The sequence below is a fragment of the Meles meles genome, chromosome 8 (assembly GCF_922984935.1).
Source record: "Meles meles chromosome 8, mMelMel3.1 paternal haplotype, whole genome shotgun sequence".
Taxonomy (NCBI): Eukaryota; Metazoa; Chordata; class Mammalia; order Carnivora; family Mustelidae; genus Meles; species Meles meles.
This window is the reverse complement of record NC_060073.1, coordinates 42,024,964-42,050,960: the sequence shown is the minus strand read 5'-3', so window position 1 is coordinate 42,050,960 and position 25,997 is coordinate 42,024,964. Positions and strand designations below refer to the sequence as shown.

At 38.4% G+C, this 25,997-nt stretch overlaps 1 protein-coding gene and 1 pseudogene across 2 annotated transcripts in view; both read left to right on the top strand.

Annotated features, from left to right (window-relative positions):
- NELL1 (neural EGFL like 1) overlaps positions 1 to 25,997 on the top strand; it is an 860,623-nt gene that overhangs the window by 160,207 nt on the left and 674,419 nt on the right. For both annotated transcript variants that reach the window (XM_046016014.1, XM_046016013.1), the window contains exon 5: positions 13,673 to 13,769. In XM_046016014.1, the coding sequence (XP_045871970.1) occupies positions 13,673 to 13,769 (97 nt within the window). The remainder of the gene's footprint in view (positions 1 to 13,672; positions 13,770 to 25,997) is intronic.
- Positions 20,309 to 20,740, top strand: LOC123948872 (annotated as a pseudogene).

The window sequence follows — 25,997 nt, the reverse complement described above, 5'->3', positions numbered from 1 at the left end:
ACTCTTCATTTTCCCCTCCCAGCTCCTAATGACCTTCATACTATTTCTTATGTTCCACATATAAGTGAAACCATATGATAATTGTCTTTCTCTGCTTGACTTATTTCACTCAGCATAATACCCTCGAGTTCCATCCATGTCGATGCAAATGATGGGAATTCATCCTTTCGGATGGCTGAGTGTATTCCATTATATATATGGACCCCGTCTTCTTTATCCACTCATCTGTTGAAGAGCATCTTGGCTCTTTCCACAATTTGGCTATTGTGGACATTGCTGCTATGAACATTGGGGTGATGTGCCCCTTCTTTTCACTACATCTGTATCTTTGGGGTAAATGCCCAGTAGTACAGTTGCTGGATCATAGGGTAGCTCTGTTGACTTCTTGAGGAACCTCCATACAGTTTTACAAAGTTGTTGTACCAACTTGCATTTCCACCAACAGTGTAAGAGGGTTCCCCTTTCTCTACATCCTCTATAGCATTTGTTGTTTCTTGCCTTGTTAATTTTGGCCATTCTAAGTAGTATAAGGTAGTATCTCATTGTGGTTTTGATTTGAATTTCTCTAATGGCTAATGATGTTGAGCATTTTTTCGCAAGTGTCTGTTAGCCATTCATGTCTTCAGAGAAGTGTCTGTTCATGTCTTCAGCCCATTTTTTGACTGACTTGTTTTCTGCATGTTGAGTTTGAGTTCTTTATAGAACTTGGTTACCAGTCCTTTATCTGTAGTGTCATTTGCAAATCTCTTCTCCCATTCAGTGGGTTGCCTCTTTGTTTTGTTTACTGTTTTCTTTGCTGTGCAGAAGCTTTTTATCTTGATGAAGTCCCAAAAGTTCATTTTCACGTTTGTCTCCCTTGCCTTTGGAGATGTGTCTTGAAAGAAGTTGCTGTGGCCAGTGTTGAAGACGTTACTGTTTATGTTTTCCTCTAGGATTTTGATGGATTCTTGTCTCACGATGAGGTCTTTCATCCATTTAGAGTTGTTGTGTGTTTTTTTGTTTTTGTTTTTGGTTTTTTTTTTTTGTTTGTTTGTTTTTTTTTCGGGTATGGTGTATGAGAATGGTCCAGTTTCATTCTTCTGTATATAGCTGTCTAATTTTCCCAGCCCTATTTATTGAAGAGACTGTCTTTTTTTCCACTGGCTATTTTTTCCTGCTTTGTTGAAGATTAGTTGACCATAGAGTTGAGGGTCCATATCTGGGCTCTCTATTCTGTTCAGTTAATCGGTGTGTCTGTTTTTATGCCAGTGCCATGGTGTCTTGGTGATCACGGCTTTGTAATATAGCTTGAAATCAGGCAATGTGATGCTCTCAACTTTGTTTTTCTTTTTCAACATTTCCTTGGTGATTCAGGGTCTTTCCTGGTTCCATACAAATTTTTGGTTTGTTTGTTCCAGCACTTTGAAAAAATGCCATTGGTATTTTGATTGGGATGGTATTGAATATATAGATTGCTCTGGGCAGCATAGACATTCTTCTGATTCATGAGCATGGAATGCTTTTCCATCTTTTGGCATCTCCTTCAATTTCTTCCATAAATGTTCTGTAGTTTCTTTTTTGTTTGTTTGTTTTTGTTTTGTTCTGTAGTTTCTAGAGTATAGATCTTTTATCTCTTTGGTTAGGTTTATTCCAAGGTGTCTTATGGTTTTTGGTGCTATTGTAAATGGAATCAATTCCCTAATTTCTCTTTCTACAATTACATTGTTAGTGTGTAGGAAAGCAGCTGATTTCTGTGCATTGATTTTGTGTCTTACCATACTACTGAATTGCTGTACAGGTTCTAGTAATTTGAGGATGGACTCTTTTGGGTTTTCCACATAAAATACTTCGTCATCTGCGAAGGGAGAGAGTTGGACTTCTTTTTTCATTTGAATACCTTGTCTTTTTGTTGTCTGATTGCTGATGCTAGGACTTCTAGTACTGTGTTGAACAATAGTGGCAAGAGTGGGCATCCTTGTGTTCCTGATCTTAAGGGAAAAGTTGTCACTTTTTCCCCATTGAGAATGATATTCACTGTGGGCTTTTCATATATGTTTTTTTTTTTTTAATATTTTATTTATTTGACAGAGAGAAATCACAGCTAGGCAGAGAGGCAGGCAGAGAGAGAGGAGGAAGCAGGCTCCCCGCGGAGCAGAGAGCCCGATGTGGGGCTCGATCCCAGGACCCTGGGATCACGACCCGAGCCGAAGGCAGAGGCTTCAACCCACTGAGCCACCCAGGCGCCCCTCATATATGGTTTTTATGAAATAGAGGAATGTTCCCTCTATCCCTACACTCTGAAGAGTTTTAATCAGGAAAGGATGCTGTATTTTGTCAAATGCTTTTTCTGCATCAATTGAGAGGATTGTATCATTCTTGTTTCTTTTATTAATGTTTTCTATCAAATTGATTGATTCATGAATTTTAAACCACACTTGCATCCCAGGAATAAATCCCACTTGGTGCTGATGGATAACCTTTAAGTGTACTGTTGGATTCTATTAGCTAGGATCTTGTTGAGAATTTTGACATCCATATTCTTCAGGGATATTGGTCTGTAATTCTCCTTTTTGATGGGGGTCTTTGCCTGGAAGGTTTCATTCTGTTTCCATTTTCTGGAACAGTTTGAGGTGAATAGGTAGTATTTCTTCTTTGAATGTTTGGTAGAATTCACCTGGGAATCCATCAGGCCCTGGACTCTTATTTTTAGGGAGGTTTTTGATCACTGCTTTACTTTCATTACTGGTTATTAGTCTATTCAGATTGTCAGTTTCTTCCTGTTTCAGTTGGGTAGTTTATACGTTTCCAGGAGGGCATCCATTTCTTCCAGATTGCTTAATTTACTGGCATATAGTTATTGATAATTTCTGTTTCAATTTCCTTGGTGTTGGCTGTGATCTCTTTCCTTTCATTCATAATTCTATTAATTTGGGTTCTTTCTCTTTTCTTTCAGATAAATCTGGTCAGTGGTTTATCAATCTTATTCTTTCAAAGAACCAGCTTCTAATTTTATTCTGCTCTACTGTAGTTCTGGTTTCTAATTCATTGATCTCTGCTGTAATCTTTATTATTTTTTTGTTCTCCTGCTTGGCTTACGCTTTCTTTGTTATTCTTTCTCCAGTTCTTTAAGGAATAAAGTTAGCTTGTATATTCGAGATTTTTCTTTCTTTCTTTCTTTCTTTTTTTTTTTTTTTTTGAGTGAGGCTTGGATGGCTATGAATTTCCCCTTTAGAACTGCCACTTTTTTTAGTATCCCATACTAAATGGGCTGATGTATTTTTATTCTCATTAGTTTCTGTGAATTGCTTAAGTTCTTTGATTTCCTGGTTGACCCAAACATTCTTAAGCAGGACTGTCTTTAGCTTCCAGGTGTTTGAATTTCTTCCAAACTTTTTCTTCTGATTTAGTTCCAGTTTCAAAGCATTGCAGTCTAAGAATATGCAGGGAATAATCTCAATCTTTTGATATTGGTTGAGATCTTAATTGTCACCCAGAATGTGGTCTATTCTGGAGAATGTTCCAGGTGCATTTGAGAAGAATGAGTATTCTATTGTTTTAGGGTAGAATGTTCTGTATATATCTGTGAAGTCCGTCTGGTCCAGTGTGTCATTCATTCCAATTTTAGTGTATGTGCTGCCGAAGCGAGCACCCAATGTGTCATTCAAAGCTCTTGTTTCATTGTCGATTTTCTGCTTAGGTGATCTGTCTGTTGCTGAGAGTTTAGTGTTGAGATCTCCCACTCTTAACATATTATCAGTATATGTCTTTTTTTTTTTTTGGTTAACAATTGGCTTATGTAGTTGGATGTTCCCATGTTGGTGGCATAGATATTTAAAATTGTTAGATCCTCTTGTTGGATAGACCCTTTAGGAGTAATATGGTGTCCTTCTGTATCTTTAACTACTGTATTTAGCTTAAAATCTAATTTGTCTGATAATGAGAATTGCTACCCCAGGTCCGTTGGCATGAAAAATGGTTCTCTATCCCCTCACTTTCAGTCTGGGTGTATTTTTAGTTTGAAAATGGATCTCTTGTAGACAGTGTAGGAGGGGTCATGTTTTTTTTTTTTTTAAACATTTTATTTATTTATTTGACAGAGAGAGATCATAAGTAGGCAGAGAGGCAGACAGAGAGTGAGAGGGAAGCAGGCTCCCCGCTGAGCAGAGAGCCCGATGTGGGACTCGATCCCAGAACCCTGAGATCAGAGGGGTCATGTTTTTTAATTCAATCTGAAATCCCGTGCTATTTCATGGGAGCATTTAGGCTGTTCAGATTGAGAGTGATTATTGAAAGATAAAATTTTATTGTCAGCAGGCTACCTGTGAAGTCCTTGTTTCTGTAGATTGTCTTGGCAAATTTCTGTTCCATATCACTCTTGGGATCTTCATCCTTTTATAGGACTGCCCTTCCCCCCTTAATGTTTCTTACAGGGCTGGCTTGTTGGTCACATATTCTTTCAGTTTCTGCCAGTCTTGGACGCTTCTTGTCTCTCCATCCATTCTGAATGACAGCCTTGCTGGATAAAATCTCCTTGGCTACATGTTGTTCTCATTTAGTATCCTGAATATGTCTTGCCAGCCCTTCCTGGCTTGCTAGGTCTCTGTGGAAAGGTCTGACATTATTCTGATGTCAGAGGTCCAACAATGATGGACTGTGTGTAAGAAATCTTTTTCCCCTTGTTGCTTTCAAGATTGTTTCCTTGGATCTAAGATTTGCAAATTGAATTATATGCCATGGCATCGGTTTCTTCTCATTGATCTTGGGAGGGGTCCTCTCTGCCTCATACCTCAACATGAATGCTTGTTTCCTTCCCCAGATTAAGGAAGTTCTCAACTAGGATTTGCTCAAATGTATCTTCTAGACCTCTCTCGCTCCCTACCCCCTCAGGGAATCCCAATAATTCTGGTATTGGAACATTTCACTGAATCACTAATCTCTTTCAGTTTGATCCCTTAGGCTTTAATCTGTTTTCCCCATGCGTCCTTGGTTTCCTTCTTTTCTTTCATCTTACTTTCTAGCTCACTAATTTGTTCTTCTGCCTCATTTACCCTGGCAGTCAGAGTACCCAGTGTAGACTTCATTTCATTCATAGCATTTTTAAGTTCGGCCTGGTTGGATCTCATTTCTGTCCTTAGAGATTCTGTATTATGGTTAATATTTTTCTCAAGCCTAGATATTGACTTCCTAATTGTTAACTCTGAAATTTTTTACAGACATCTTGGTTATATCCATATCCATTAGGTCTGTAGCAGAGGCCACAGTCTCTGATTTTTTTCTTTGTTGGAGTTTCCTCCTCTTAGTCATTCTGTTGAGGGGTGGTTGAGGGAATGTACGGAGTCCAAAGTATTAACCACAACCCGAGCAAGATGCACCTGTTTCATAGGGACCTTTGGGCTCTTTCCTCTTGTTCTTCTAGCCTGTCTTCTGGGGGAGGGGACTGCCATGCTGTTACTCAGTGAACATTATTTGGGCAGACTTGCCCTGCCCCCTTTGGGGGTGGGAATGGGCTCAGTGAAAACCAGTTTTGGGAACTTTTGTTCTTTCCATGAGTCAAAGCAGAAGTGACCATATTGAAACTTCGGTCTCAGAACAAAGAGATCGCAGTCTGCTCTTCACTGAGCTCTCCAGGCTACATTGTCTCCGTTTCTGTCTGTGCTGCTAAGAACTGCAGTCTCCCAGGTTGTGTGTCCCACAGCAACACTCTCAGATGTTGCTCCCAGGGCTGGGCTTGTCTCTGCCCTTCGTGCTTCTAAAACTGCAAACTGCCCTCAGTTCACATGCGTTGACTGGCAGCTCCAGTTACCTGACTGGGCGCTGCCCTAAAGTCCTCTCCCTGCTGCCTGTGAGTCTGTGCCCAGTCCCCAGTGCAAGAGGCTTTTGTGCTCCAGTGTTATCTCACCTTCCCAGTGCAAATGTATGGAGGCTCCCTCCCCCTTCTGTTTATGTTCTGAGATCTGCCCGCTGAATCATGGTTTGCTACTTCATACCTCGAGACGAACCACCGGAGGAATTCTGTTTGTAGATATCTTCTTACATCTTCTACATTACGTACAAATATCTTCTTACATCATGGACTGATTTCATGGGTATTCAGAATGGTTTGGTAAATGGCCAGCTTAATTCAGGGGACTGGTTGAAACAGGGTCCCTTATTCCTCTGCCATCTTTTTTCTAACTCTCCTGCCCAGAATCTTCTGAGCATCTAAGGATGAGCTCAGTTCTCAGGCAAGCTTCTCCTTCCCCTTTTCAGCAGAGAAGGTGTTGAGAGGCACTTGCTAGGGGTGAGTTGGAGGTATATGATCCCCTAGTACCTGGTGGTTGCAGGGACCATTTTTTTTTTTCATTTTATTTATTTTTTCAGTGTAACAGTATTCATTCTTTTTGTACAACACCCAGTGCTCCATGCAAAACGTGCCCTCCCCATTACCCACCACCTGTTCCCCCAACCTCCCACCCCTGACCCTTCAAAACCCTCAGGTTGCCCCAACCTCCCACCCCTGACCCTTCAAAACCCTCAGGTTGTTTTTCAGAGTTCATAGTCTCTTATGGTTCGCCTCCCCTCCCCAATGTCCATATCCCGCTCCCCCTCTCCCAATCCCACCTCCCCCCAGCAACCCCCAGTTTGTTTTGTGAGATTAAGAGTCATTTATGGTTTGTCTCCCTCCCAATCCCATCTTGTTTCATTTACTCTTCTCCTATCCCCCTACCCCCCCATGTTGCTTCTCCATGTCCTCATATCAGGGAGATCATATGATAGTTGTCTTTCTCCGATTGACTTATTTCACTAAGCATGATACGCTCTAGTTCCATCCACGTCGTCGCAAATGGCAAGATTTCATTTCTTTTGATGGCTGCATAGTATTCCATTGTGTATATATACCACCTCTTCTTTATCCATTCATCTGTTGATGGACATCTAGGTTCTTTCCATAGTCTGGCTATTGTAGACATTGCTGCTATAAACATTCGGGTACACGTGCCCCTTCGGATCACTATGTTTGTATCTTTAGGGTAAATACCCAGTAGTGCAATTGCTGGGTCATAGGGTAGTTCTATTTTCAACATTTTGAGGAACCTCCATGCTGTTTTCCAGAGTGGTTGCACCAGCTTGCATTCCCACCAACAGTGGAGGAGGGTTCCCCTTTCTCCACATCCTCGCCAGCATCTGTCATTTCCTGACTTGTTAATTTTAGCCATTCTGACTGGTGTGAGGTGATATCTCATTGTGGTTTTGATTTGTATTTCCCTGATGCCGAGTGACGTGGAGCACTTTTTCATGTGTCTGTTGGCCATCTGGATGTCTTCTTTGCAGAAATGTCTGTTCATGTCCTCTGCCCATTTCTTGATTGGATTGTTTGTTCTTTGGGTGTTGAGTTTGCTAAGTTCCTTATAGATTTTGGATACTAGCCCTTTATCTGATATGTCGTTTGCAAATATCTTCTCCCATTCTGTCAGTTGTCTTTTGGTTTTGTTAACTGTTTCCTTTGCTGTGCAAAAGCTTTTGATCTTGATGAAATCCCAATAGTTCATTTTTGCCCTTGCTTCCCTTGCCTTTGCCGTTGTTCCTAGGAAGATGTTGCTACGGCTGAGGTCGAAGAGGTTGCTGCCTGCATTCTCCTCAAGGATTTTGATGGATTCCTTTCTCACATTGAGGTCCTTCATCCATTTGGAGTCTATTTTCGTGTGTGGTGTAAGGAAGTGGTCCAATTTCATTTTTCTGCATGTGGCTGTCCAATTTTCCCAGCACCATTTATTGAAGAGGCTGTCTTTTTTCCATTGGACATTCTTTCCTGCTTTGTCGAAGATTAGTTGACCATAGAGTTGAGGGTCGATTTCTGGGCTCTCTATTCTGTTCCACTGATCTATGTGTCTGTTTTTGTGCCAGTACCATGCTGTCTTGATGATTACAGCTTTGTAATAGAGCTTGAAGTCCGGAATTGTGATGCCACCAACTTTGGCTTTGTTCTTCAATATTCCTTTGGCTATTCGAGGTCTTTTCTGGTTCCATATAAATTTTAGGATGATTTGTTCCATTTCTTTGAAAAAAATGGATGGTATTTTGATAGGGATTGCATTAAATGTGTAGATTGCTTTAGGTAGCATGGACATTTTCACAATATTTATTCTTCCAATCCAGGAGCATGGAACATTTTTCCATTTTTTTGTGTCTTCCTCAATTTCTTTCATGAGTACTTTATAATTTTCTGTGTATAGATTCTTAGTCTCTTTGGTTAGGTTTATTCCTAGGTATCTTATAGTTTTGGGTACAATTGTAAATGGGATTGACTCCTTAATTTCTCTTTCTTCAGTCTTGTTGTTGGTGTACAGAAATGCAACTGATTTCTGGGCATTGATTTTATATCCTGACACTTTACTGAATTCCTGTACAAGTTCTAGCAGTTTTGGAGTGGAGTCTTTTGGGTTTTCCACATATAGTATCATATCATCTGCGAAGAGTGATAGTTTGACTTCTTCTTTACCAATTTGGATGCCTTTAATTTCTTTTTGTTGTCTGATTGCTGAGGCTAGGACTTCTAGTACTATGTTGAATAGCAGTGATGATAATGGACATCCCTGCCGTGTTCCTGACCTTAACGGAAAAGCTTTCAGTTTTTCTCCATTGAGAATGATATTTGCGGTGGGTTTTTCATAGATGGCTTTGATAATATCGAGGTATGTGCCCTCTATCCCCACACTTTGAAGAGTTTTGATCAGGAAGGGATGCTGTACTTTGTCAAATGCTTTTTCAGCATCTATGGAGAGTATCATATGGTTCTTGTTCTTTCTTTTATTAATGTGTTCTATCACATTGATTGATTTGCGGATGTTGAACCAACCCTGCAGCCCTGGAATAAATCCCACTTGATCGTAGTGAATAATCCTTTTAATGTACTGTTGAATCCTATTGGCTAGTATTTTGGCGAGAATTTTTGCGTCTGTGTTCATCAAGGATATTGGTCTGTAGTTCTCTTTTTTGGTGGGATCCTTGTCTGGTTTTGGGATCAAGGTGATGCTGGCCTCATAAAATGAGTTTGGAAGTTTTCCTTCCGTTTCTATTTTTTGGAACAGTTTCAAGAGAATAGGAATTAGTTCTTCTTTAAATGTTTGGTAGAATTCCCCTGGGAAGCCGTCTGGCCCTGGGCTTTTGTTTGTTTGGAGATTTTTGATGACTGTTTCAATCTCCTTACTGGTTATGGGCCTGTTCAGGTTTTCTATTTCTTCCTGGTTCAGTTGTGGTAGTTTATATGTCTCTAGGAATGCATCCATTTCTTCCAGATTGTCCAATTTGTTGGCGTAGAGTTGCTCATAGTATGTTCTTATAATTGTCTGTATTTCTTTGGTGTTAGTTGTGATCTCTCCTCTTTCATTCATGATTTTATTGATTTGGGTCCTTTCTCTTTTCTTTTTGATGAGTCTGGCCAGGGGTTCATCAATCTTATTGATTCTTTCAAAGAACCAGCTCCTAGTTTCATTGATTTTTTCTATTGATTTTTGGTTTCTATTTCATTGATTTCTGCTCTGATCTTTATGATTTCTCTTCTCCTGCTGGGTTTAGGGTTTCTTTCTTGTTCTTTCTCCAGCTCCTTTACGTGTAGGGTTAGGTTGTGTACTTGAGACCTTTCTTGTTTCTTGAGAAAGGCTTGTACTGCTATATATTTTCCTCTCAGGACTGCCTTTGCTGTGTCCCACAGATTTTGAACTGTTGTGTTTTCATTATCATTTGTTTCCATGAATTTTTTCAATTCTTCTTTAATTTCCTGGTTAACCCATTCATTCTTTAGAAGGATGCCGTTTAGTCTCCATGTATTTGGGTTCTTTCCAGCTTTCCTCTTGTGATTGAGTTCTAGCTTCAGAGCATTGTGGTCTGAAAATATGCAGGGAATAATCCTAATCTTTTGATACCGGTTGAGACCTGATTTGTGACCCAGGATGTGATCTATTCTGGAGAAGGTTCCATGTGCACTAGAGAAGAATGTGTATTCTGTTGCTTTGGAATGAAATGTTCTGAATATATCTGTGATATCCATCTGGTCCAGTGTGTCATTTAAGGCCTTTATTTCCTTGTTGATCTTTTGCTTGGATGATCTGTCCATTTCAGTGAGGGGAGTGTTAAAGTCCCCTACTATTATTGTATTATTATTGATGTGTTTCTTTGATTTTGTTATTAATTGGTTGATATAGTTGGCTGCTCCCACGTTAGGGGCATAGATATTTAAAATTGTTAGATCTTCTTGTTGGACAGACCCTTTGAGTAGGATATAGTGTCCTTCCTCATCTCTTATTATAGTCTTTGGCTTAAAATCTAATTGATCTGATATAAGGATTGCCACCCCAGCTTTCTTCTGATGCCCATTAGCATGGTAAATTGTTTTCCACCCCCTCACTTTAAATCTGGAGGTGTCTTCGCGTCTAAAATGAGTTTCTTGTAGGCAACATACTGATGGGTTTTGTTTTTTTATCCATTCTGATACCCTGTGTCTTTTGATTGGGGCATTTAGCCCATTAACATTCAGGGTAACTATTGAGAGATATGAATTTAGTGCCATTATTAGCATGTAAGGTGACTGTTACTGTATATTGTCTCTGTACCTTTCTGATCTACTACTTTTAGGCTCTCTCTTTGCTTAGAGGACCCCTTTCAATATTTCCTGTAGAGCTGGTTTGGTGTTTGCAAATTCTTTCAGTTTTTGTTTGTCCTGGAAGCTTTTGATCTCTCCTTCTATTTTCAATGATAGCCTAGCTGGATAGAGTATTCTTGGCTGCATGTTTTTCTCGTTGAGTGCTCTGAATATATCATGCCAGCTCTTTCTGGCCTGCCAGGTCTCTGTGGATAAGTCTGCCGCCAATCTAATATTTTTACCATTGTATGTTACAGACTTCTTTTCTCGGGCTGCTTTCAGGATTTTCTCTTTGTCACTAAGACTTGTAAATTTTACTATTAGGTGACGGGGTGTGGACCTATTCTTGTTGACTTTGAGGGGGGTTCTCTGCATCTCCTGGATTTTGATGCTTGTTCCCTTTGCCATATTAGGGAAATTCTCTCCAATGATTCTCTCCAATAGACCTTCTGCTCCCCTCTCTGTTTCTTCTTCTTCTGGAATCCCAATTATTCTAATGTTGTTTCGTCTTATGGTGTCACTTATCTCTCGAATTCTCCCCTCATGGTCCAGTAGCTGTTTGTCCCTCTTTTGCTCGGCTTCCTTATTCTCTGTCATTTGGTCTTCTATATCACTAATTCTTTCGTCTGCCTCATTTATCCTAGCAGTGAGAGCCTCCATTTTTGATTGCACCTCATTAATAGCTTTTTTGATTTCAACTTGGTTAGATTTTAGTTCTTTAATTTCTCCAGAAAGGGCTTTAATATCTCCAGAGAGGGTTTCTCTAATATCTTCCATGCCTTTTTCGAGCCCGGCTAGAATGTTCAGAATCGTCATTCTGAACTCTTGATCTGACATATTACCCATGTCTGTGTTGATTAGGTCCCTAGCCTTTGGTACTGTCTCTTGTTCTTTTGTTTGTGGTGATTTTTTCCGCCTTGTCATTTTGTCCAGATAAGAGAATATGAAGGAGCAAATAAACTACTAAAAGGGTGGCAAAGACCCCGGAAAAATGCGCTGTAACCAAATCAGAAGAGACCCCAAATTGTGGGGGGGAGAAAGGGGATAAAAACAGCTTCTGAAAAAAAAAGAAAAAAAAAAAAAGAAAGAAAAAAATTTAAAAAATAAAACAAATAAAAAATATAAAAAAGAAAGAAAAAATATATATATTTAGATGAACTAGTCAAAAAGTGTCAAAAAAGAAAAGGGTAAAAGTTTAAAAAAAAATTTAGCAGAAGAAGAAAAAAGAAAAAAGAGAAAAAAATTGAAAAAAGAAAAAAAAATTGAAGTAGCCGCAAGACTAAAGAATCATGGGGAGAAAGCCATGAGTTCCGTGCTTTGCTTTCTCTTCCTCTGGAATTGCTCTGCTGTCTTAGGAATTGAATCTGCTTTCTCCTTGATAGATGAACTTCGTCCTGGCTGGATATTTTGTTGATCTTCTGGGGGAGGGGCCTGTTGTAGTGACTCTCAAGTGTCTTTGCCCGAGGCGGGATTGCACCGCCCTTACCGGCAGCCGGACTAAGTAATCTGCTCAGGTTCGCTTTTGGGAGCTTCTGTTCCCTGAACGCTTTCTGTAGAGTTCCGGAGGATGGGAATGAAAATGGCGGCCTCCCAGTCTCCAGCCCGGAGGAGCCGAGAGCCTGGGGCCCCACTCCTCAGTGCGCCCCCAGAGGACAGCACCCAATCACTCCCGTATCCCCAGCCTCTAGCCGCGCTCCGAGCTCACCCAGCCCGCGATCAGTTCAAGGTAACCCCGAGCTGAGAATTTAGTCCTCGGCTCTGTCTCTCCAGCCGGCTTCTCCGTTCTAATTCCTGCGAGCTCTCCGACACTCCGACACCCCCGATCCTTCTGTGACCCTGCGGGGCCTGGGGCCACGCTGGCCCCGCGTGGGCTTCACCCCGGTTTAGCCCCTGGAGCAATGTCCCTCAGTGGAACAGACTTTTAAAAGTCCTGATTTTGTGCTCCGTTGCTCCGCCGCTTGCTGGGAGCCGGCCCCTCCCCCCGCGGTCTATCTTCCCGTCGTTTTAGATTCACTTCTCCGCCAGTCCTACCTTTCAGAAAGTGGTTGATTTTCTGTTTCTAGAGTTGCTGTTCTTCTTCTCTTTGCTCTCCCGTTGGATTTGTAGGTGTTTGCAATGTTTAGATAAGCTATCGAGCTGATCTCCTGCTACCTGATGTAGTCTCAGGCTGCTACTTCTCCGCCATCTTGACTCCTCCCCCGCAGGGACCATTTTTAAGGGGAGCACAGATCTCCAGATTTGTGACTAGGGCTCGGAAGGCCAGAGTAGGTGAGACTACTCAATTGTTGAGTAGTTTCTATAGGTGCCTTCAAAGATCCTGGGGCTGTTGCCTCCTCTCTATCAATTATGCCTTCATATATATATCTTGTGAAGATTTTTTTTTTTCATATTGAGGGCTTTCTTTACTCCATGAGGGCAGGATTTTGGATGTCTGTTATCTCTTGTTGCCTCATGTAGAGCTTGGAGCCTAAAAAGTGCTCAACAAATCCTTGTTGATGGGATGCTTTCAGTTACTTGATTTTGTTGACTGAGCATATTATCACGTGGGCAAGTGCTCACTTGCTGGGAGGAGTCTAGCTGTTTACTGTAGAAATGGGTAGCAGCCAGATAAACCAAAGCCAGGGAAGAGTAGAGTGCAAAGGGGAGTGCAGGGGCCTTGCAGCCAGGCAGATGGGGCTTCTCATCACAACTTGACTGCTTCCTGTCTTTGCTTGGTTGACCCATTTATGTTTTCTGAACCTCAGCTTTCTCCCCTGTAAAGTAGATTATACCACTTCACTCACTATCTGTAAGGGTCATTGCTCAGAGGAGACAACTTAAAAATATTATCTTCTTCCTCCTTTCCCTGCCAAAAGGGTGAAAATAGAAAGCCAACAGAGGCCCTGTTAATGTGTCCAAATGTTGTCAAGAAGTAGATCTCTACATTTGTGTTACCTATCATCTAAAACATGCCATCTTTTGCCTCTGTCTTTCCATACCAGCAGCTAATGCCAGGAGGACTTCAAATAACATGCATAACTTTTGGTTCTGTTTTGAGCTAACTGTTTAAAATAACTGCATTCTTTGTCCCTACAGAATTTATGAACGTGTGATAGACCCTCCTGAAACCAACCTTCCCCTAGGAAGCAACTTATGGCTTGGTCAACGCAACCAAAAGCATGGCTTATTCAAAGTAAGCACTTCTTTCTACTTCTGCTTTGGGGTTTTCTATGTGCTTGACATGAATAATTATCACAACAATTCTATGAAGTAGGTGCTTTGAAACTAGACATAGTTAAGGGACTTGTTCAAGGTCACAGAGTTCACTCTACTGCCAAGTATGGATGATCCATAATGTAAATGATCCTCTATGTGTTTCTTACTGGCCTAATTTTGAGAGGCTTAAGATAACCTTCAAATTGGTTTCCATTCTCAGAATCTTGGGGTGGATAGGTAACAAATCTCAAGTTCTGTGTGCTTTGGTTTTCTTATCTATAATGAAAATAATACAGTAACTGCACTGTTGTACTTCTTGAAACTACGTACAGTGATAAAATGAAGTTCAAAACATCATGAAATTTTAAGAAAGTTGTCTTCAGTAGAATGGGAGACTTTTGCTTCTGGCACTATGATAGAGTAGATGTTTTAAAAAAGTCTCCTACTTCAAAATGTCTATTAATGCTGGATTAAACAAAACAAAAATCTTTCAAGACCCATCATTGGACTTACAAGAAAGGAAATTCTTAGAGGGCAAATATATGGAGGAAAGTGAAAACTAGAGGGATATCCGCCATTTCCAAGAAGTTGGAAACCTAAGTTTCTTTTCTGTTATTCCAATCTGAGTGAGATATAGTTGACATAACTATGCAATTTTAAGATATGTAACATATATGATTTGATATTGTTATGTATTGCATAATGATTATCAGTTTTAACTAACACCTCCCTCACCTCACATAATTATTACCGGATTTTTTGTCATGAGAATATTTAAGATCCCCGCTCTTGGCAAATTTCAAGTACACATATTTTCACTGCAGTCACCATGATGTCCATTAGATCCACAGAATTTAGTTGTATGCTTTGACCAGCATCTCCCCATTTCCCCTAACCTCTTGCAACCAGCTTTCCACTGTCTCTGTGAGTTCAGGGTTTTTATATTCTACATGTAAGTGATATTGTGCACTATTTGTCTTTCTCTGTCTTATTTCCCTTGGCGCAATGACCTCAGAGTTGATTCCGGTTAGAAATGGCAGGATTTCTTTCCCCATGGCTGAATACTATTCTGTTGTATGTATACCATAACTTTTTTAGCTATTTATCTTTTTCCTTGTCTGTGGTGAATAATGTGGCAATAAATATGGGGGTGAAGATCTCTCTTTGTGTTAGGGATTGAATTTCTCCTGGGTAAATACTCAGCTTAATCCCCCCGAAGGAGGATTGCTGGATCACGTGGTAGTTCTATTCTTAACTTTTGGAGGAGCTTCCACAGTGGTTGTCCCAATTTACACTCCCACAAACAGTGTACCAAGGCTTCCTTGTTCTCCACGCTTGTTATTTTTCTGTCTTTTTGATGATAGCTATTTTTCCAGATGTGAGGTGATCTTTCGTTGTCATTTTGATCTCCATTTACCGGATATTGACTGCCTTTCATGTATCTACTGGTCATTTGCATGTCTGTGGAAAAATGACTGTTGAGTTCCTCTGCCCATTTTTTAATCCACTTTTTTTGCTCTTGAGTTGTGGGAATTTTAAAATATATTTTGGTTATTAACCTCTTACCAGATTGCTGATTTGCAAGTGGTTACTCCCATTCCATAGGGTGAGTTTTCATTTGGTCAATTCTTTCTTTTGCTGTGTAGAAGCTTTTTAGTTAGTAGATTTACTAAATAATTTTAGATTTTATTGTTTATGCTTTTGGGGTCCCATCTGAACAATGATTGCCAAAACCAATTCCAAGAAGCTTTTCCCCCCATTTTCTTCTAGAAGTTTTATGGTTTCAGGTCTACTGTTTAAGTCTTCAATCCATTTCAAATTTTTCTGAGTGGTGATTCAGGAATCCAACTTCTTAGTATGGTTATCTAGTTTTCCCAACATTTGTTGAAGAGATGATCCTTATTGAATATTCTTGATTCCTTTGTCAGATAGTAGTTGCATGTGCAGGGGTTGATTTTGGGGCTCACAATCCTGTTCTTTTGGTATCTGTGTCTGTTTCCCCCTGCCTCCTCTGCCCCACCAGACTGCTTTGATTATTGTAGTTTTGTAGTATACAGTTGGCCCTTCAACTAAATGGGTTTGAATGGCATGGGCCCACTTACATATGAATTTTTTTTGGTAAGTGCAGTACAGTACTGTAAATATTTTCCCGGTAAATACTGTAACATTTTCTAGCTTTAGTGTAAGAATACAGTATATAATACGTATAGCTTACAAAATATGTATTAATTGACTGTTTATGTTACTGCTTAGGAATTACGGTCAAGAGTAGGTTATTAGTAGTTAAGTTTTGGGGGAATCTGAACTTACATGTGCATTTTTGACTGCATGAAGGTTGGTGCTTCTAACCTCTATCGTTAAAAGGTCTAACATAGTTTGAAATCTGGAAATGTGATGCCTCCAGGTTTGTTCTTCTCTTAGCATTATTTTGGCTATTAGGAGTCTTTCGTGGTTCCAATGGATTTTAGTGTTTTTGTTCTTTATTTGTTTGAAAAATGCCATTTAGAGTTTTATAGGGATTGCACTGAATCTACAAATGGCTTTGGGTAGTGTGTGCATTTGAACAGTATCCTTCCAATCCATGAATATGGGATATGTTTACATTTGTTCGTGTCTACTTTAATTTTTATCAAAGTTTTTTGGTTTTCATTGTACAGATTTTTCTTGTCCTTGGTTAGATCCCTAAAAATTTTACTGTTTTTCATGCTATTATAAATGGGATTTTTTTTTCAGATATTTCACTATTAGTATATAGAAATGCAAATGACTTTGGTATGTTGACTTTGTATCCTGCTTTACTGACTTTAACAGTTTTTTTGGTGGAATAGTTAGGATTTTCTATATGTAAAGTCTTGTAACCTGCAAACAAAGACAGTTTTACTTAGTCATTTCTGATGTGGATGCCTTTTGTTTCTTGTCTGATTGCTCTGATGAGGACTTCTATTACTATGTTGAATAGGAGTGGTGAGAGTGGGTGCCTTTGCCTTGTTTGTCATCTTAGAGGAAAAGCTTTTAACCTTTCTCTGTCGAGTATGATGTTAGCTGTAGGCTTGTCACACATGGCTTTTATCATGTTGAAGTATGTTCCTTTGCCCAATTTTTTGAGTCTTTTTATCATAAAGGAAGTTGCATTTTGTCAAATTCTTTTGTACCTGTGAGATGATTGTATGGTTTCTATCTTCCATTCTTTTGGGTTGTGTCACAGTTATCCATGTATATATTGAACCATTTTTGTATTCCAGGGAAAAATCTTGCTTGATCATAATGTATGATCCTTTAATGCACCCTTGAATTCAGCTTGCTAACATTTTAATTTTTATATTTATATTCATTAGGGTTATTGGCCTGTAGTTTTCTTGTATTATTACCCAATTTTGGTATCAGGATAATGCTAATCTCCTTAAATTACCTGGGGATTTTGGGAAGACTTCCTCATTTTTGGGGAAGAGTTTGAGAAGGGTAGTTGTTAAATCTTACTTAAATGTTGGGTAGAATTCACCGATGAAGCCATTTGGTTCTGGGCTTTTCTTTTCCTTTAAACATCAGTGCATAACTTACATAGAACAAAATACATTCCTCTAAATGTACAGTTTTGAGTTTTGGAAAACTGATAGTCATGTAAAACACCATCATACTGACGATAAAGGACCATTCCATAACTTCCAAAATTTCCCCTGTTGTGATGCATCCTCTGTATGCAGCGAACTACTGATCTGTTGTCTGGCCCTATAGTTTTGCCTTTCCCACAATGTTCTATATTGTGTTTATATGTACATTGAGATTCACCCATCTGTGATTCATTCTTTTGATGGTACTCTAATTCTGTAGTATGGAGGTACTCCAGTTTGTTTATCCATCCCTCAATTCTTGGACTTTTAGGTTGCTTTGCGACTTGGGCATTTATGGATACAGCCACTAAAAATACTTGCGTATAGGTTTTTGTTTGAACACAAGTTTTCTTTTGGGTATGTGGAAGTGGGATTCCTGGGCTGTATATGAAGTGTATGTTTAACTTTATAATAAAATTCCAGAGTATTTTCTGGGTTGGCTGTACTATTTTGCAATCTCACAACAATGTATGGAAGTCGCAGTTAGAACCTTACATTTCAACAGTCCGTGTGGGACGGAAACAATGTCTTAGAGCTCATCTAGAAGACTACAACCCCATCAAAAGGATAGGCAGAAGTGTCTACTACTTAGCCATGGGAAGCAATCCAGTAGCTAGTCGTTCTGCACCTCAGTTTCATATAGGAAAAAATAATTTCCTGGGGAGAATTTGAAACCATAGTCCTGACATCATGTAGCCTTGAAAGTTGGGTTTATTTTGCCCATGAAGCTCAAGAAGCTATCTTAAAGTGACCCTTGGCTGGGAACTTTGGGATTCTGGAGGAAGAAAATAACTTTGAGGAAGGTTTTCTTCTATGCAAACCTAACAGGATTCCCACAGATTAAGTTCATGTAAGTAGAATATTTAATCCATCATGAGTGGGAGTTTAAAGGAACAATAATGAATTAGCCCTCAAAGGGCTGCAGAAATTGGAATTCCCAGATAAAGGATTTTGAAAAGTCCGATGTTTTAAAATGTTAAAAGAAGCAAAGTAACAAATGTGAGAGGACTAGAGAATACATGTTAATGTTAATGTTAAAAGTTGTTAAATGAAATAAAGTATGTTGTTAAAATGTTAAAATGAAATATGATGTTTCATTATGTTATGAAATGTTAAAAGAAATGTTAAAAGAAACAAAGTAACACATGTGAGAGGACTAGAGAATATAAATGATGAGGGAAAACCAAAAAGAAATTCCAGAAATAAGAAAAACAATCATTGATGTGGAAGAAAAAAACCTCAGTGAACCTGCTAAACAGTAGATTAGATACAGGTGGGGAGAGCATTTGTAGAACTGAAAATATTATAGAAATAATTACTCTAATTATAGTAGGAAGATAGAGAGGGAGATAGGAAAGAGCTTATAGAGAAGTAACACAAATACAAAAAAGGTATTCTAGATGTCTTTAGGGTGTGTATGTTCATACATATATATTTGAAAACTCCAGAAGGTTATAGAAGAGATTAGAGGTACTGTTAGAAGTATGATGGCTAAGAATTTTCTAAAATTGATAAAAGATACCAATTCTCATTTTTGCAATAATGTAGTCAAAGTGTGTATTAACTCTTGCTCTCTCTCAAGAAATTTGGCTATTTTTTATGCTTCTGAGTTTTTTATTTAGGTCACAATTCTTCATGTTGATTAGATGACTTTTCTGGTCTGGCCTGACTCTGCTGATGTCTGCTGGGCACTGGTGTGGTCGGTGGTCATTTGGCAGATCAGCAGGAGGCAGGATGATTTAAGATGGCCTCTTCACATCCCTGGTAGTAGGCTGGCTGTTGACTAGTGTAACTCAGTTCTCCTCCATATGGTCTCTCATTCTCTAGTGACCTAGAGGCTTATTCACATGGCAGTCACAAGATTCCAAGTATAAGAAGAGAGCAACCTCTGGCGTATTAGTGCTTTTCAAGGTTCAGCATTCCTTACCATGTTTGCTAATATGTTACTGTCCAAAGCAAGTCATAACCAAGAACCAAACTCATGGTCAAGGGAGAAAGAGACTCCATCTCTTAAAGGACACTTCTGCCGTTTCACCTTGCAAGGATATGGATACAAGGAGGGGAAGAATTTTGGACCATTTTACTCTATTATTCAAGTAAGATAAATAGCCACACTTAAAGATATTCCTGGAATAGTAGAATCCCAAGGACTCAGAGAAGATATTAACAGTAACCCTTAAAAAGTAAATTTTCCACAAAAGAATAACATAGATTAAACAGCTGGCTTTTAATTAGTAAAAGCAGAAGCCAAACGATAATAATAAAAAGATGTTTTCGGGGAAAATAACTCCCAAATGTAGTAGCATATACCCAGCCTAATTATAATTTGAGAATGAACATGAAATAAGAATTTATAGACAAAACTCTCAAATTTATGACTAATAGATCCTCATTAAGGAAACTTCACAGAAGAAAGACAAAAAATATAAGGGGAATTGGTGAACAAATGGAGGGTATACATAAACCTTAATCATTGCTTGATTAAATAATGACCAATTTTGGAAAAAATTAAAAATATTAAACAAAATGATGATGGGATTATCTGATTTCAAGTACTCTGAGGCCTTGTATTCCAAAAATGAATAGAGAAATTGGCTAACTGTAGTCTAAATACACATGTTAAAAATTTAAAGTAACATCAGAATAATAGAAATATTACTTCCAGGTTTAAGTATTTGAGATTTTCTTTTTAAGTTCTATTAACCTAAAATAAGGCAAGAAGAGAACAAAGTTAGATACAATTCCATTTCATAATATTTACTATCAAGTGATTTACACTTAGTGGTTAAAAGTACGAGTACTGTATTGGATTTATACAACTCAAGTCCTGATGTATATTGTTTATATTGAGACAATTAAAGATGCTGTCTTTGCTTTTGGGGCCACTGCTGAAATTCCAGTGACCAAAATGAAGTTCAGTCCCTTTGTGACTTCTGACTGCCATGGTAACTGTGAAGGGCACTTCAGTGCACCTTCCCACATTTGCAGGAAGGTTAGGTCTTCCCTCCTAAAAAGTTGAGACGAAAGTACGATGTGCAGTCTGTGCCCATCTGAAAGGAGGATGAAGGACAGATTGTGTGAGGACACTTCAAAGGTCAGCAGACTGGCAAAGTCATCCATGTTTACAGGAAGAAATACGTCATCTACACTGAATGAGTGCAGCGAGAGAAAGTGGAGGGCACACCTGTCCACGTGGGCATTCCCTCTAGCAAGGTGCTTATCACTAGACTAAAGCTGGACAGACAGTAAAATGGTTCTTGAACGTAAAGCCAAATCTCAGTAAGTAGGGAAGGAAAAGGGCAAATAAAAAGTACAAGGAATTGAGGAGGTACAGAAATAAAGGAATCTTCTATAGGACTTCAAGTAGAAACTGAAAATGAGAAAGGATTCCTAAATGTCGATAGTGAAGTGGTTAAAAAAAAATGTAACCAGCTGGAGTAAACAAAAGGAAGCTGTAGAATGCTCTGGCATTATCACACTTCAAGGCCCCCACATTTACCACATCATGTTACCATTTTTTTTTAATGTAAGTTTTAAAAAATACTACTATTTAAAAGATGCACACACTTAATATATAACCTGAAAATATACATTACAGCATTACAGAATATTCTGGAAAGGATGGTCTTTACAGGGTCCTAGTTCAACTGAATATCCCGCTGGGGAAATAGCTAATCTTGACCTCTTTGCACACCACATGCCAAATCAATTCCAGGGGATTATAGATATAAATCTGAAAGGTAAACTAGTAAAGCCTAAAAAGATAGCATAGGAGAATACCTTTATGACTTTGACGTAGGAAAAGTATTTCTTAAATGAGATGTAAAAGTATTAACTAAGAAAAAGGTTGATATATTGACTGTGTTAAAATCTGCAACTTTTTTCCTTTCTCAAAACACCTAAGAGAGAGTAAAAAAGGGCATGCCCTAGAACAGAAGCTATTCGAAGTAGTTATATCCTACAAAGGCAGAAAAGGGAGAAATTCATTGAGTGAAATATCCAACTTAAGATGTTAGCAGATCATGAGACAATTAACATATAAGAACAGAAATGAGAATAATGAGTAGGATACAATAGACAAGATGAAGAAAAACACAATTTGGTCATTTGAAAAGACGAATTGAAGTTTGAGGAAGAAAAAGGAGAAAATATTAAAAAATATTTTTAATAATAATATTTTTAAAGGACTAGTTTCTTTTGTAATGGAAAATTGGAGAAAAACAGGTGATTTCTAAAAAATTGGATTATCAAAATGGACTTCAGAAATGAAACATGATCTTAGAATCAATAAGGTGTTCTAAAGGGTATATGACACAAAATCTCCATCAGTTAGCTTTCAGTGCATAGCAAAGGGAATCAAGGCTTACTGGTTTGAAACAGCTGACATTACTGTGCTTTGGCACGTTGGCCTGGGCTGAGCTGAATTGTTCTTCTATTCTCAGTGGGTTCGCTCATGTATTTTTGGTCAGCTGCTGGTTTTCTGGGGACTGGCTGTACTGGAATGGACTTTGCAGGGATGGCTCATCTCTGCGTCACGTGCTCTATTTTCTGGCAGTCTAGTCCAAGCTTATTTATATGGTAGCTAATCAGGGTTTCCAGAACTGGAGGAGAAGTGTGCAGTCTTTTGAAGTTGAGGCTTGTAACTTACACGTTGTTACTTTGCTATGTTATATTGACCAATGCAAGTTATAAAGCCAGATTCAAAAGTATGAGAATCATTTGCCATCTTTTTGAGGTGAAAATATTACAAATTCTCATTGCACCAGACAGCAATCCAACAAAGAGCAAAGGATTGTGACGATTTTTCACAGTTTACCATGTTTCTCCACCAAATAAGTACTGAGGCCATGCATTTCTACAGGGGAGCTCTGTCGCATCCAAGGAAATGATTCTTTTTTTTTTTTTTATTTATAAATTACCTTTATTAATTTTCATAGCCTGAAATTCACATTGCCTGTGTGGACTGAGAAATCCAAGCCAAAATGTGAGTTTACTACATCTACTCGCATTGGAGGTACCGAGACAAATACATATAAAATTTACTCTACAGAAATGTGTTTTTTTTTTTTTTAAATATTTTATTTATTTGACAGAGAGAAATCACAACTAGGCAGAGAGGCAGGCAGAGAGAGAGGAGGAAGCAGGCTCCCCCACGGAACAGAGAGCCCGATGCGGGGCTCGATCCCAGGACTCTGGGATCATGACCTGAGCCAAAGGCAGAGGCTTTAACCCACTGAGCCACCCAGGCGCCCCCAGAAATGTGTTTTAAAGCCAGGCATTAATATATTCCTATTGAAAAACTTTTGAGGAAATAATCAGAACCCATACAACAGTGCAGAATGTGAACCAAAGAAGAAGGTGGGGGAGGAGGAGTGGACTGGAAATGATTCTAATCTTAACGTAAATTCTTATGGAGAGGAGAATGAATGCGGATGCTATCCAATACCTTGATTTCCAAACTGGACATGGATTTTATAAGGAAACTGTAAAAGCACATGTACCTTTGAACACAGATTAGATTAAAAATTCTAAGGAAAAAAAAAGTGTGGGGGACCAGCCAAATCTAGCTTATGTATCTGCATATGTGGGAGAGTAAACTAAGCTGGATATTTCAACAATGCAAATCTATTTTTTATTAAAAACTAATAAATTGCACATTAAACAGAAAAATCTATGGTTATCTCAAAGGCACAAAAAACACTAGATAAATTCTGTACTGCCTCATGATAAATTCTTACCAAAATAGGAATAGAAGGAAACAATTATTAAAAGTGTGCATAAACCCACAAAAAGTCATTTATGGTTTAAATATTAAGAAAATTCCTGTTAAAATCTGGAATCCAACAACAAACTCTTTTACCATAACTCATTTTCTTTTTTCTTTTTTAAAGATTTTATTTATTTTGACAGAGAGAGAGGGAGAGAGATCACAAATAGAGAGGCAAGTGGGGCGGTTCGGGGGTGAAGGGGGGTTGTGGAAGCAGGCCCCCTGCTGAGCAGAGAGCCCATTGCAGGGCTCCATCCTAGGACCTTGAGATCATGACCTGAGCCTAAGGCAAAGGCTTAACCCACTGAGCCACCCAGGTGCTCCTACCATAACTTATTTTCAACATGGCACTGTAGGTCCTTCTGGAAAAACATATAAAACAAAAAAACCAAACCACCCACACAAAACCCCTAAAAAATAAAACCTAAAGGAATATAAAGAATATAGTTCTTGTGGCACCTGGGTGGCTCAGTGGGTTAAACTTCTGCCTTCGGCTCAGGTCATGATCTCAGGGTCCTGGGATTGAGCCCTGCATTGGACTCTCTGCTCAGCAGGAAGCCTGCTTCTCCCTCTCCCACTCCCCCTGCTTGTGTTCCCTTTCTCGCTGTCTCTCTCTGTCAAATAAATAAAATCTTTAACAAAAATATGTAGTTCTTTACAAATTACATAAATATTTACGTCGAAAATAGGATTCAGAAATTATTAGAATTACTAAGATTATTCAGGAAGAGTGCTGGATATAAAAATTAAACTGACAAAATCAGTTGCATTGCTGGAAAACAGGAGCAACAAATGTATAATTAAGCAGAATATTTGATTTATAATATAAAAAAATTTAGCACTTAAGAACAAATCAAGACAGATGTGTAACAATTATAGAACAAGTGAAAAACTTTATTAAAAATCATTAGAAAAGACCTAAATGAGGGCAGGTATACTCTGTTCTTGGAGAGGAAGTCTTAAAAATGTCACTTCTTCCCAAATTGATTTCTAGATTGAATGACCTTGTAATAAATTCCCAACAGGATTTTATTTTCTGATGAAATTGGCAAGCTGATTTTAAAATTCATATGGAAGAAAAAAGACCAAGAATAATATTTCCAAAGATGTAAAAGGGATGACTTTTTCTTTCAGATATGAAGTCCTACTATTTAAGCATATAGCACTCAACAGTTTGATCTCTATGCAAGGACTGGCACATGAACCGAGATAATTGCATGTAGAGGCCAGGAGGAGACTCAACCTGTAATAACTTGGAAACATAATGCAGATCTGAAATGGCATTCCTGATCTATGAGGAAAAGATGTATTCCTCAATAAATGGTTAAAAAAATTGTTAATTTGAGTATTTCACATATATACTAATGGATATAACTGATTTTTGTGTATAGTGTCAGGAAAAGCTTTAATATATCTGGAAACAATATACAAAAATCAGTTAGGATTACAACTGAATTAAATACCTAAGTGTGAACTTCATGAGTTTCAGAAGACAAGTTGGGAGCCATATGTTTATAATCTCAAGGTAGAAAAGAATTCAAGCAATTGTAACTATAAAGCTGTTAAAAATATTTAGAAATTTAATATACAAACAAATTTAATATGTTTATCAAAGATCTTGGCAACCAGATCAATTAGCAAATAATAATATCCTTTAAAGAAATGCCAAAATCAGTAAGAAGCTCATAACTGAATAAGAAATGAGGCAAAAGATATAAAGAGGCCATTTTCCAAAGTGGAGTAGCTGATGAATTTATTAAAAGGAATTCAATTTCAGTTGTTATTTTGGAAATGCAAATTAAAACCATTACAGAATACCATTTCTTACCCACTAGCCTGGCAAAAGTGAAAAAGAAAAGTCTGATGATGCTAAGTGTGGGGGGAGGTTAATCAAGCCACTAAAAGGGGGAAATTAGGAGTTTTTGTATCAAATTTAAGGTGTGTATATCTCATGACACAGGACTGCAACCTTTATACACAGTGCAGAAAATTTAATCATATACCCAGGAAGATGTGATGTACAGTCATCTTCCCAGGAACTTTTAATTTCAAAAACATAGGGGGGAAGTTGCCTCCCAATAGGATAATGTTTAAATTGTAGTAAAATCATAAATACTAAAGTTGAAATTGAATAAAGTTGCAGGAGAAAACTAAGGTATGAAATAATTTTAAAAAGCAGAACATTTCAGGGGTTGCCTGGGTGGCTCAGTCATTTAAGTGTCTGACTCTTGGTTTCTGCTTAGGTCATGATCTTGGTGTCCAGAGATCAAGCCCTGTGTCAGGCTCTCCGCTTAGTGGGGAGTCTGCTTCCTCCTCTCTCCCTCTGCACCTCCCTCTACTTGTGCACTCTCTCTTTCTAAAATAAATCTTTAAAAAAGAATACAGAACAGTTTGATATATTGCTTATTTATACATCCATATGTGTAAAAAAAATACATGGGGCTAAGCACAAATTCGCAAGTGTTTATTTCTGAGAGGAAGGAATGGAAATTAGGGACGAACACTCAGAAGTCTTAACTATAATGATGTTTTAGTTCTTAAGCTGGGTAGTATATTTATAGGTGTTTGCTTAATTTGGCTTTCAATCCTTTTGTTATAAGTACGCAATCATTTAATTTTCAGGGTGGTAATTCATATATATATATATACACACCCATACCGGTATATATATATACACACACACACGGTTTTTCAGTGTTCCCTTATTTTCCATGTTTCTAAGAATCCACAAATTTGTCCAGATGTTTTAGTTCCAATCTGACTCACATTTGATGCTCTTTGTTTTGTACCTAGTTACTTCTTAGTGAAGCTGTGCTTTTCTTGGGGGGCT